Source organism: Zosterops lateralis (genome assembly GCF_965231275.1).
Source record: "Zosterops lateralis genome assembly, chromosome: 21".
Taxonomy (NCBI): domain Eukaryota; kingdom Metazoa; phylum Chordata; class Aves; order Passeriformes; family Zosteropidae; genus Zosterops; species Zosterops lateralis.
Window position 1 is genome coordinate 6,237,550 of NC_139781.1, and position 13,373 is coordinate 6,250,922.

At 55.0% G+C, this 13,373-nt stretch overlaps 1 protein-coding gene across 2 annotated transcripts; it reads right to left on the bottom strand.

Moving 5' to 3' along the window:
- RAB9B (RAB9B, member RAS oncogene family) lies at nucleotides 1–5,710 on the bottom strand. 2 transcript variants are annotated; one of them, XM_083876444.1, is made up of 4 exons: nucleotides 5,663–5,710; nucleotides 4,110–4,162; nucleotides 3,187–3,250; nucleotides 1–3,108 (listed from the first exon to the last, which is right to left on the bottom strand). In XM_083876444.1, exons 3-4 carry the CDS (start codon nucleotides 3,211–3,213, stop codon nucleotides 2,608–2,610), a joined length of 528 nt encoding a protein of 175 aa, XP_083732570.1. In that variant the 5' UTR covers nucleotides 3,214–3,250; nucleotides 4,110–4,162; nucleotides 5,663–5,710; the 3' UTR covers nucleotides 1–2,607. The 2 variants fall into 2 exon arrangements, with proteins under 2 accessions (XP_083732570.1, XP_083732569.1); XM_083876443.1 differs by having other exon boundaries at nucleotides 1–3,250.
- Nucleotides 5,711–13,373: the final 7,663 nt, after the last annotated feature.

The window sequence follows — 13,373 nt, forward strand, 5'->3', positions numbered from 1 at the left end:
TACATCCATTTTATTTTATTTGCTTAAATAAAGGTAGGATCTTGGTTTTACAATTCCAGTTCTGTAGCAATAGCAACAACCACAGCAGCACGAGTGGACACAGGGGAAGGGATGGCTGTTGGCACTAACTTGCAACAGAATTCAAAATCCTGGTTCCTTTGGGAATTGTGCGTTTCATTTAAAATAAATTAAACAATTGAAATATATTATACTCTACCTTTAAAAAAAGCCCACGTAAGCCTAATATAATAGGGGGGTTTTAATATAAAACAAGTCAATGATCCAATGTCTGTTAGAAATAAAAGGTGCTGTGTTAACACGTGCACAACGAGGCTCTTGAGCTTTAGCTACCAGCATTGACATGCACAGGGTGCTGCAAACAGCTGCACATGTGCCTCCTGCACTGTGGCATGCTGAATCTCTGCCCTCTTCCATAGGAGGTGCCAGTCCTCACACAGACCCCAGGAGATCCATAGGGAAGTGGCAGTTTCACTGGCAGGGAGCTCCCTCAGCAACCCCCTGGCAGGGCCAGCCAGCACATGGGGGGTTGAGTCTGTTCTGACCCTGAGCCCCTGTGCAAACCAGCTCCAGGGAATGAGGCTGTTCAGGGATGGAAATTGGAACCACAGGTCACAGAGCCTGAGATCTTGAAGGAAATATCAAGCAATGGTAATGAAGAAAAATCTAGAGGCCTCAGGAGGTCAGACATAGTTAAATAAACAGTAACAATAACATCCTGTAAAAATCTCTTTCACCTGCAGAGGCAGAACCTTCTCCTTAAGGGACTTGTTCTTCCAGAGACTGCAAGAGCTGCCTCGATAACATTCACTCCCCATGAATACAACTGTTCAGGCCTGTTTAGAAATTAGATCCCCCATAAGCATTAATACTCCAGTCCCTTCCACACAGTTGCCCTGCAGAGAAGGGCAAGATCCCCCTGGGTTATCCCAGAGGAAATGGGTGAATGCTCATGCTCTGTATGCTCAGAGACTGTGCTGTGATGGGGACAAGCTGCCAGCACAGGGCAGACACTGCCCTGCTCCAGAGCACAGCTTAAGGGAGGGTTGCTTGATGTGAGCTACAAAATTTACCATCCAGCAGCTGATGACAGCGGGAATCAGTGGATACGTGCTCGGGGCAGGCTCCTACGTGCCTCTGGGCAGTCACAGCTTTGGCCAAATGCTTTCAGGGCACGAATGGCAAAGACAGCAGTCAGCAAGCTCATCTCTGCTACACAGCCAGCCTGGGACTAACACCTAGCAGAGGGCAGGAGATGGGAGCAAAGCCTGGCATCCCTTCCAGAAGGTGCCTTGGTCCCCCTCATGCTCATTTTTCAGCCACCTTGAACAGAGAAAGTGGTGCAGCTTTCTCCCCACTGGACTAAACACAGCAGTCAGTTAACCAAGCAGACACTTGACCAGTCTGTCAGAGGAACTACAGATAAAACATCCTGGATTTCTCACGAGGGATCAAGGGCCAGGATGATGGCGTGAGCTAACTGCCCAGCAGCACCTGACACAACAGGTGAATGGTTCCATGCTGCAGCATTCAGATGGGAACATCAATGCTAGAGCAACTCAAGGCATGGATCTGCCAGCTAGTGAGGCACAGTGGTCACTGGTGCCAGACAGTGAGTGGGTTTAACAGCTGACCTGTGTGAGTCCCCCAACCAGCTGCACACCTAGGAGACAGCCCACCTGCCATCTGGTCTGCTAGAGCACATCCCCTGAACACAGTGATTACTTGTGACAGAAACCAGCTGAAGTGTCACACTCCAGATCTCCTGAGTAACCCTTTGACATGACCCAGTGAGTGTCCACATCAGTGTTCTTCACCCAGGGCTTCAAGGCTGAGCTTCCACAAGAGACAAGGAAACACGATTAAACAACAAGCAGACAGTCTCTCCAAAAAAATAACACTCACACAAGACAATGTTAGAGGTGAGGAAAAACAGGCCAGAAGTAGGCAGCTATGAAGTAACAATGCTGTCACATTCAAACATAAGCCCATCTCTCCTTCATATGTTGCTTCAGGTGAGAGCTCTAACAATTCTCATCACAATTCAGCCTCAGGACATAATGCACTTATCCCAAACAACAGACACACATCCCAACCACTCCAGTATTTGGCTTTCTCACAGTCATATAGGCCAGAGTCTTTACAACAGGTTTTGTTCATTACGCTGAGTGGGATTTCCTTTGGCAGTATGGTCATGAGTGGGTCTAATATTTTTTTTAGTTCAGGACTAAAATACTTCAGTGTCTAGGATGCTCTCAGATTTGCTCTGCAGGCAGTTCTTGGTACAGAACAAACCCCTATTGTCTTTAGGGAATTTAAAGGACTTTAACTCAGCCCTTTAAACCTGCTAAAACAGGCAGAGATGGAAGCAAGACTACGCTCACATGCTCTGTTAACAGCTCCCTCCTGCAGATACATGCTCTGTGCCTGAAAACCCCAGGCAGGATTCAGATGGTGAGGCTGCAGCTCCCCAGTTAGCAAACCACCTCTTGTCCTTGTGGCCACTCTCCTCAGAGTGCCCTAGGGCTGCCCAGGCGTGTTCCCATCCAGCCGCTGGCTCGAGTGCCTCTCCCAAAGCAGGAGCCACTCTCAACAACAGGAAGAGCCTGATTTGGAGCTGGAGTTCAGGTCAATGGTGTGGCCCAGCATGCAGTGCTCCAGCTGCTCCTCCACTGCCAGCACCTGTCGCACGGCTTCCTCAAAGGCCACCGTTACATTGGTGTCATCCTTGGCACTAGTCTCCAGGTACGGATAGTTACCGTTCTCCATGCACCAGGCCCGGGCCTCCTCTGTGCTCACCTGCCTCTCCAGTTTGTCTATCTTGTTTCCCAGGACTACAAACGGGAAGTGTTCGGGGTCCTTCACATCAGCATAATAGATAAACTCCTTCTGCCAGTTACTGAGGTTCTCGAAGCTCTGCCGGTCGTCCACGCTGAAGGTGAGCAAGCAGCAGTCTGCTCCCCGGTAAAAGGGCGTCCGCAGGCTCTTGAACCTCTCCTGCCCCGCTGTGTCCCAAATCTGCAGGGTCACAAAACGCCCGTCCACCTCCAGGTCCCGGTTCAAGAACTCCACCCCGATGGTGTGGAATGCCTGCGAGTCAAACTTGTTGGTGACGTACCGATTCATGAGGGAGCTCTTCCCAACCCCACCATCTCCCAGGAGAATGACCTTTAGGAGCAAGGACTTCCCACTCATGGCAGCAGGACCGAGGGGCAGGGTATACCAAGGCAACCTGCAGGGTTCAGAAATAGTACAGAACAGCCACATGACTTGTGGGCTCTGCATAAAGACACACAGAGAACAGAATATGGTATTTGCATCCCTATTTCTGAAGTTTTGTATACAAGAGGTATTTTGTATGTATCTCTCTCTGTTTAGAGAGATCTTATTATCCTAATCTCTCTTATTAGAGAGCTTAGAGCTGAGAACTGGACAAACTTTCAGGCACTCAAGTCCTCCATCAGGTCCAAAATGGATGCAGCACATGACCTCTTCAAGTGCAAAGTAAAAACAACGGTTGTGACTTTAGTATCAATTACACCAGATTTGGTGAAAACTCTCTATCAGAAAGCTTGTCCAGTTTTCCCAAACACATCATCACTACTGAAAACATCTCTCCAGGCCTGCACCCTTTAAGACTGTCACAGAAACAGCAAAATCACCAGGGGTGGCCATCACCAGGCCTTCCTTTCCACTGTACCACCACCAGCTAAACAATTTCTCCTCTCTGACTCTCGCTCTACTGGAAGGATGTAACAGACGTGCAGGTTCAACACCAATACAAGTAATTTGTCAAGCCAGTTCTTAATCACCCTGAGGATGCTGACTCACCTTGCCAGTGGAGCTGCGCGTGATCTCTGAGGCTAGGAAGGGGTTTCCCAGGCACAGGACCAGCTGCTCTTTGCTGGCAACCCCTGTCACAGCCCAGTTTGCTCGGACTCAGCTGCCACAAAAACCCAGACACCACAGGTTCCTTAGTCAGCACCCTCAAGGCCAAGTGCCAATGCATCCTCCCCCTCCCAGGGAGACTCTGCAAGCTGAGGTAAAGGGTTGCCATGGAAAGAGAGGTTTGTTTGGCTGTTGTACTGTACCTGCTCTGTCTCCAAAGCTGTCCGGGGAACACCCTCCTCCAGCGTAACAGTCACTAAAAAACAAACATCGGCCATTAAGGTTATCAGAGCTACCTTTGTTGTCTTTCAGTTTGTGACACTGGTCAAGGCTGGAGGGACAACAGCAGAGCTCTAGGAACCTGCACATGCAGTACTGATGGCTGGAGTAAAACAGCAAGAACAAAGCACTGAGGAGTTTCCCTTGCCCTGAGTGAAATGGAACAGAGCCCATTTCTGGCCAGGGCAGAGCCAGTACAATGCATGTTCTTACCTGAAGCCCAGGTAAGAATACAACAAACTGAAGAAGCTCTGACATGAGAGCACAGGCTGTGCACCCTGTGTCTCCCCTCAATCCAGTGGATGACAATAACTGTGATCTGCTTGTCCTGCCTACTCACAACTCTGGAAAGTGATTTGAGGATTGAACATGCACCTGAATCTACTAACCAGGCAAGTGAACCAGTTGGTAACCGCCTGGTATGAAAAGACAGGGAGCTTGCTTACACCTGCTACCAGCATTCCTGGGAAGGGTGGGGATGAGCAGTGCTGCTTACTGATGACATTTCCAACCCATTGAAGCACAAGTGTGTGGTACCGCTCAGATCAGCACTCCTACTTCCAGGCCAAGCCCTGCTTTCTGCCTTAACCTCGGGGGGTCCTGTTCAACCTTGATTCTGCTCTTTTTGCAGCCCTTTCAAACAGTGCTTACCACAAAGCCAAAAGCAGAAACTTCTGCTTTAAGTGAGTCTCTGCACTTTCTGCTCAAAAGGCCCACAAATTTCACTTCCCTGCACAGAAGCACCTCAAACCAAGCACAGCTGAGCTAAGCTAACCTGATGGGCTATTTGAGGAGCAGTGTGTGACCTAGTAGTTCTAAAGCAAAGACCAAAATGCAAATGTCAGATGAGACAAACAGGAACTGCAGCACAGGTCCCCATAACCCATGGCTTTGGGGAAGTCCTGCCCCGTGAGCAGGTGAGCTGTTCAATATCCTTGTTCCTTTCCCAAACCCTCCTGAGGAATGTTTTAAGACAGGCACTGTCACCAAAGCCTCTCCTGGCACAGGCCATCAACCCCGAGAAGAGTTTCTGCTTAGAAATGCTCTGTTAGCAAGTGACTCGTTTTGAAAATGGCTAATAGGTTCTGTCGGGCTGCCCCAGAGCCTGCAGGTCAGCACGCTGCCGGCAGCCGTGACACAGCCTTGACATCGCTGGCCCCGTTGCGAGCTATTCCAGGGGCTGAACCCACCGCAGCAGGGCCGACCCGCTCTCACAGAGCGCCAGCAGGTTCCTGTGTGCAGGAACCAACAGCGGGGCGGGCACGCCGGCTCCGACTCCCCCCTGCTCCCCAGGCCCCGGCTCGGCGGAGGCGAGACCCTCCGGCGGGTCCCATCCCGCCCCACGGGAGGTGCCCGCAGCCGAGGAGCGGCACCCGCGAGGGGCCCCCTCGGCAGGGGCGGGGGTGACGGAGCGGCTCTCCAGCCCTCCCTCCGCGGGTGCCCAGGCCAGGGGCGGCGGCGCCGGGCCCGCCCTTACCTCGCCCTCACCGCCCTCCGGCCGCCGCCGCCGCCGCCCGGCCCGCGGGGCGCAGGTGCCGCTCAGCCCCGCGCCTGCGCCGCGCACGCGCCTCCCGCCGGCCGGCAGAGCCCGCCCTCAGCGGGCAGAGCCCGCCCCGCAGCCCCTCACGGCCACGGCCCCTCACGGTCCTGTGTGTCCCCCCTGTGCCTCCTCAGGCGCTTCAGAGTCCCCCGCTGCTCCCCTCACCGTCCCGCATGTCCGCCCTGTGCCTCCTCAGCCCCGTCACCGTCCCGCATGTCCGCCCTGTACCTCCTCAGCCCCTTCACAGTCCCACCTCCACTCCCCTTACAGTCCCGCATGTCTCCCGTGTGCCTCCTCAGTCTCCCGCCACTCACTCCTCTCACGGTCCCGCATGTGCCCCTTGTGCATCCTCAGCCCCTTCACAGTCCCCCGCCGCTCCCTTCACCGTCCCGCATGTCCTCCGTGTGCCTCCTCAGCCCCTCTCACGCTCCCCTCACAGCCCCCCGCTGTGCCCCCTCGCTACCCGCCCTGTCACTCCTCGATATCCCGACCCCTCAGTGTGCCCCCAAGCCCCTCACTGCCCGCCCTGACCCTCCCGCAAACAGTCCCGCATGTCACTCCGCAGCCCCTCACAGTGCCCCCCGTCACTGCCCCCCACAGGCCCTGCAGCCCCGCACTGCCGCCCGCGGCACTCCCCTCACAGTCCCCTCTGTCACTCTCCTCACTGTCCCCGCATGTCCCCTGCCCTCGCAGCCCCCTTAATGACAGTCCCTGTCACTTCCCGATCTCCTGTCTCCTCACGGTCCCACATGTCGCACCACAGCCCCTCACCGCCCTCCCCTGTCACTGCCCTCACAGTCCTCCCTGTGCCCCCTCACTGCCTGCCCCTGTCACTGCCCTCACAGCCCTCCCTGTGCCCCCTCACTGCCCTTCCCTGTCACTGCCCTCACAGCCCTCCCTGTGCCCCCTCACTGCCCTTCCCTGTCACTGCCCTCACAGTCCTCCCTGTGCCCCCTCACTGCCTGCCCCTGTCACTGCCCTCACAGCCCTCCCTGTGCCCCCTCACTGCCTGCCCCTGTCACTGCCCTCACAGTCCTCCCTGTACCCCCTCACTGCCTGCCCCTGTCACTCCTCTCATAGTCCCCCTGTCCCCACTTTGTCACTTCAGTGACAGCTGCCCGAAAGAGCAAGACGCCCCCACCCTCACAATCGCCCACAGGAGCAGGAGCGAGAATGTCTTTAAGGAGGTTTCTGGGGAAAAAACAGCTAATATAAACATTAAAGAGAGTTGAAGGGGAAAATTTTGGCAAGATCACGCCAGCCTTGCCCAGATAGAGCAGAGGGAAGGGGAAAAAGGGGAAACCAGATGCCTCAAGTGGCTGCAGCGGGGTTTTGGGGAGCAACAGCCACTTGTGTGTTCCCCTGTGGTTGGCATCATCAATTCTTCTTCCTAATAATGCCTGGTGCTCACCAAGATACACCTTTGAAACTTGGGGACACATCTCACTGAGGCTGCAACATGCCTTGGACACCTTCTCCAAGGAGGGAAGAGCAGGGACCTCTGATAATGGCTGTCTGGGGCTTTTGGCCATCTGGATCCTGCATCAGCTCCAGGGCTGAGTGGGTGCCACAAAAGGGCATCAATTCCCTTCTCCCCCCGGGGAAAGCATGAGATGGGAGGAGGATTTAAATTAAGCCAGGGATTATATTAATACTGGCCTCAGTGATCTGTCAGAAGAGATAGGGAACAAGGGAAGCCTAGTGGGCTGAGGACGGGGTGGGCAGCACAAGGGCCCAAGGTCGAAGCTGTTGGCAGTAGGGGACCAAGGCAGCTCGGGGAAAATGTGGGAACTCCAGAGTGCATTTGGGGCACCACTGTACACAGCAGCACCAGGGCAGAAGTGCAGGATGCTGCTTGTACCAGTGGCAGCCTGCATTACCCACTGGGAGATCCATGTCCAGATTCCCATGCCAGCTCTGTTAGGACCATGCATTGCTGGAGTGAGACCCTGAGCATGGCACACTTCCCCCTGCCAAGTTCCTTTTGCCTGGCAGCCATTCCATCCTGTTATTTGCCAGTATTTATTGATTAGGGATCTGATTTAACATGTAAGGGCTGAACCCTGATCCTAAACAAGAAAGAGCCACTGTGACAAATCCTGCCAAGGCAACAGAGGCATCGTGCTCTGCTGCAGCACTGTGCCATCCTCTGCCTTCCTGCACCACCCCTGTCAGGCCTGGCAGACACCTAATCCTCAGGGGATGCTGCCTGCAGGGTTTAGGAAGGGCAGCACGTCCCTGCAGCTCAGCCAAAGACGCCACATGGCCAGTGACCCCAGCTGACCGTGCTGGTGCTTGAGGGGCCTCCGTGTACCTCCAGGGTAATCCCTGAGTGCTGGCAGCTGATGGAGTCGCTTACCCACCTGAGCAGGGATGTACCTGGTCTGGTTTGGCTCCCAGTGGCTGTGCAGTCTGGTTGTCCTGCTGAGCTGGACAACAACCTGTTTGGCATCTGTGGTGGACACCAGTTACCCACCAAGCTGCTCTAACAGTCCCCTGCTCAGCAGAATAGGTCAGGTAGAAAGTAAGATGGAAAAGAACTTGTGGATCAAGATAAAGGCAGATTAATGAAACCAAAGCAAAATCTGCATGCAGAAGCTAAGGAAAGCAAAGGATTTATTCTCTACTTCCCATCAGCAGGTGATGTCCAGCTGCTTTCTGGGAAGTAGGGCTTAAGCACTCATAGTGGTTGCTCTGAGAGATGGTTGCCTTCTTATGGCTCTACAGCAATTATATTGGCAGCCTTCTCCTTCTTTAAATAGCTCTCTTCCCTCTCCTGTCTCATACATGGGCTTTCTGCTTAAAGCTGGGTTCACCATCCTACTGCTTGTTGTCCTCCCCTGCTCAGGCAAGAGGAAACAGAGTACACCACATGCATCTGGGGCTCACTCTCCCTCTGACCAGGGCAGGAGGGAACTGACTTATTGGGGTGCCCCTGACAGCTGAGGCACTGGCTTATAGGGTGAGGGGGAGCAGATATTTCATCAAAGTTCTGGAGGCAAGAAGGTGGTTTTCTTCACAGCTGGTCTTTTCATATCTAGACAATACATTGCTGCCAAGCTGCCAGAATGACACTGAGGCACTCTGAATCACCTTCCTCCACACAGCCTGTATGCACAGAACACACTCTGGATCTTTGGAGACATCATCATTGTCTAGATCACTGTAGATGACCTCCAGCACCACTTAATTCTCTCAGGTGCTGGATGTCTTCACCTGTGCTAGTCCACTTTTCTGAGTAGTTCACAAGTTCTTCCCTGAACAGATATTTTACCCTCACACTTGAGAGGAGCTGCCTGCAGAAACTGCAAATTGCTGCGACAAACCCCCAGTTGTTAATTAGTTGTTTTAAACAGCCTATGTAAGGGTGAGCAGGGACCTCATGAGCCTGCCCAATAAAGCCACCCACATCAGTCCTGGGTAAGGAGAGGGAGATGTATTCTCTCATCCTCTCCACAAGGCAGCTCCCCCAGCAGAGCAAGGCCATCAGTGCCAGGGCAAAGCACAGAGCTGTGGTTTGTACTAACATGTTCCCAAAGCCCAGCAAAGTAAAGAGATAAGAAATACAGCCAACAAACACTGTGACCCAACAGGAGCTGCCTACTTTAGTAATACTATGACTAAAGCACACTTAGCACAAGTTAAGGAATGGGCTTATCTGGGCATGACCTTGTGCTGGTGGGAACCTGCTGAGAGCAGCACTGCCCTGGCCCCACGGGCAGGATGGGGGCTTGCCTGTGGGTCCTGGGCACCAGGGGGATTTGTCTGGAGATGGGGACGTGGCCCAGGAGCCATGTGCTGGGTGAGCAGTACCAGGGCTGTGGAGGCTGCAGTGGGGCAGGGACTCTGCAGGGCACAGGGCTCCTTCAGCATGAATTTTACTCCCCTGGCTCAGCTGCATCCCTGCCCAGAGAGGCTGCAGCATGTGTGTGTCTGCTTGGCTCTCACTGCCAGCTCTGCGAGTTAGGGTGAACAACAGGAAGCTGGTGCCAAGGTGAGGAGCTCTGATCCAGCTTCGACCCCCTGCCAGCCTGTGGGCACACAATGCTGCCAGCTCATGCCCCCATTAATTCATCACACGTCCTGTGCTGCAGCTGGGGCTTGGGGCTCTGTCTTTGTTCCAGCGCCGGTGCATGGCTCTGCAGCTGCTTCTCCAAGGAGTGTACCCAGCAGCAGCTCCAGCCCGTGGCATCTGCTTTGGAACACCTTCCAGCACAGGAACCCTCTGAGCAGTCCTACCACCCCTAGCCTTGGTCACCCCCATTTGCCCTGAGTCTACAGCTCTGAGCAGGTTGCCAGGTACCCCATCATCCATTTCCCTCCCCAGAAAGGAGCTCCATAGGTGGAAAGATGGGGAAGACCCCGTGGTTCATCCCCCTCTACTCCACATAGCTCAACTTGCCCTAAAGAAATGACCTGTGCTGTTTTTATGAGCTGGTCTAAGGCAGCAGGGAGGGGGACATGCCTGGGCTGCAGAGCTGCCTCTCAGACACAACACTGCAGGCAGGGGCTTGTCCCAGCTTCAGTGCAACCACAGGCGTGGCAGTGGCTGAGCCACACACCACTGCACTCACCTCCCTGCCCATCCCCAGCTCTTCCCCAGAACCCCTTGGCTGGGTTTAGGGACATGTTAAATGACAAGGTGGCAGAGCAGGTAGCACCATAGGAGGCAGCACCAGACATAGTTCTACCCTGATTTAGGTGCACAGACAGGATGGGCCTTCAGGAGATAGCACAAACCATCTGTTGCAACATGCTTGTCTGCTGCCCATGGCTCCGGAGCTGGTTCCTGGAAAACCACAGAGGAGTCAGGCACTGGCTCGGGGCCAGGCAGAAGGGAGTTCAGCCTGTGCTGCCATGGACTCTGCTGTGGGACCCACAGGAAAGGCAAATGGCAGCAGGGGCAGAGGAGGGGGATGGGGGGGCACATGGTATCCATGGCTGTCACCTGGCAAGGAAAGTATCTGGACAGAGGGACGGAGAGAAGCTGCTCCTACTGCGGCTCTAGAGGTGCCTCTGCCCTGCATGAAGGTGATTCAGGGGGGAGTGGCAAAGGATCATATTACCCAGCTGACCCCCCAGTTTGTACCCTGCACCTCACCCACTGTGCTGAGCTCATACCCTGCACCATGCTGTGCCCAGCCTGGCCCCAGGTTCCCCTTGGGCAGGAGGAGATTACCATACAGGTTCATCCAGGCAGGTTTGGGGCTGTGATACCACAGGATGTCACCAGCACTGGCAGTGGGGCACACAGGTTTGGGGACAGCAGTGTCCATGGAGAGGACCCTGGTCTCTGCCCTGTCCAAACAGAGTGAGGTGGAAAGGAAAGGCTTTTTGTTTTTCCACCCCTCACATCATGAAGGTGCATGAGCAGTCTCAGGTACCCCTGGCAAGCTCCTGACTGCTGTGCCATGACTTGGGCATTGGGTGCATCCCTGCTGCCAACACTGCCATGGGTTTGAGCCCCCGCCTTGTCTTCCCCTCCACTTCCTGGGATGTCATACCCCAGCTGTTGCCTGTGGAGAGGAATAAATCATGGAGAGGGGGCTACGCATTGGCAACAGGGGAACAAAATGGCTTTTCATGCCATAATCCTTTGTAATAAAACACCAGAGGCAAGAAAGATGATAAACAATGTCTCCTGTGTGAGCCAGCTGCTTCCTAAAATAAAGCGCTCCTCTGCTCCGTCAGCTGCCCCGGCTCGGGTGCAAGTGCGGGCGCTGCCGCAGACACCGGAGCCGCCTTCCCGCAGCAGCACATGCTGCCGCAGCTCCGGGCACGGCCCCTCAGCCCCGCGGGAATCTGCAGAATGCGGCCGGGGGGGCCAGGAGTGAGAGCTGAGCTCCGGCCGCTGTCAGCAGCCCCCGAAAGGCTCGGCATCCCCGAAAGGCTCGGCATTCCCGGCGCCAGCGGCGTGTGCCGCCCGGCCGAGGCACGCAGCCAGGCTGCTGCCACCTGCGCCTCGGGCCGGCGACAGCCCCGGCAAATGCTGCAGGGGCTCTCCGTGCGTGCCTTCCCGGCTTTGTGTAGAGCCAGGTGCTGGCCGGAGCCTCGTCCCGAGCAGGAAGCTCTGCGTGCTCCCGGTTCATCACTACTCATGCTGAGTGTTCCTTGGCAGGGGATGAGTAAGCTCCTGCTGGTAAACCTGACCTCCAGGGCGTAATTTCAAGAGCAGGAATAATTTTTTGCACTGCTGGGGAAAGTGTTGGGTTGTGCCGAGTGCGTGCAGCCCACAGGCCAGTTTCCCAGCACAGGTGTCCAAGGGTTTCTGGCTTGCTGTGTGGGTGCCTTGGTGGGTGCAAAGGGACAGTGGCTTTCCTTCCCCATGGCTGTAGGGGTTCTTCAGCACAGTGCTCCTCCCCACCAGGAGGAGATGGGGAGCTTGTCTGTCCGTCCTTCCCATGCCACCAAGTGGCCCCATCACACACAACTCTCACACACCATGGTGGCCTACTCTCAACTCCTTTGCTAAAGGGCTGTGGTCACTAGCCCACACCACACTTTCATTTCCCCACTATTGCTCCTTCTCTTTTGCCTTCCTCTTTTTCAGCTGCATGCCTTGCTCTTTAACCCTCCATCCCCATGTACAGATCCTCCCCAAATACTCCCAGCAGAGGTTTCCCCTGGCAGCTCATGCTCGCTGCCTCTTGCTTCCCCTCTCAGTATCAGCCACCATGGGGTGGTTTGAGCTCTGTGCTTGGCAATGTGTCTGTGCAGACAGCAGAGACCTGGCAGGAAAAGGCCAACCCAAGAGACACAGAGGTGGTGACGTTTTCCCCAGGGATGCAGGGAACAGGGAGGTGAGGGTGGGCAGGTTCCACCCATTGGGGAGCTGCAGCATTCACCTGTCTGTGGGGCCTGGCTTCACCTTATTCTGTTTGCTCTGGTGCCAAACACACACCTGTTAAAGTAGGTTTGCTTACTGCATCCGCAATTCAGGTTGAGGTTGGCAATTTCCTGCCATCCAGGACCTGCCTTAGGCCTTGATCACTGACACCTCTTGGCTCTCACCACGTTCTGCTGCAGTTTTGGGGCATGCCAGATGGACAGTGGCAAAGAGAAAAAACCCTGGCTGCCAGAGTGCAAAAGCCTCTCTTGCCCTGGGTGAGTTGTGCTACAAATCAGTGTGGTGCTGTGGGACATGAGGAAGCTGCCACAGACTGGCAGGGAGCCATGGGACACAGGGGAGCCCAGTACAGGGCCATGCACAGGCTGATTCAGTCATGTCCTGCCAGAGATGGGGTTATGATCCTCCACACGTGTGTGTTGGGCCAAATCCTCTCCTGGGTGAGTCAGAGGGGATGGAGCAGTGGCAGGGGCAGACACCCATCCCAGCCACAAGCCCTGATCTGAATTCACCTCATGCTACTGATCACCAGGTATTTACCCAAATTCCTCCTGATGGTGAGTCAGCCTTCTCCTCCCTCCTCTGCAGTGAGGCCACACTCACCATCTCACTGAGCATGGGAGGAAACCACCCAGAAGCAGCAGGATGGGCCCTGGATGGGAGAGGCATGGATTATATTCTCCTGGCATAGCCAAGAGGGGCTGACATGAGTAACTCATCTGCTGCCCAGCGAGGGAAGGGTCACAGAGCCCTGTGAAGAAGGCCCAGCTCCTGGGATGGCATCCTCTGTGCACGGCTGGG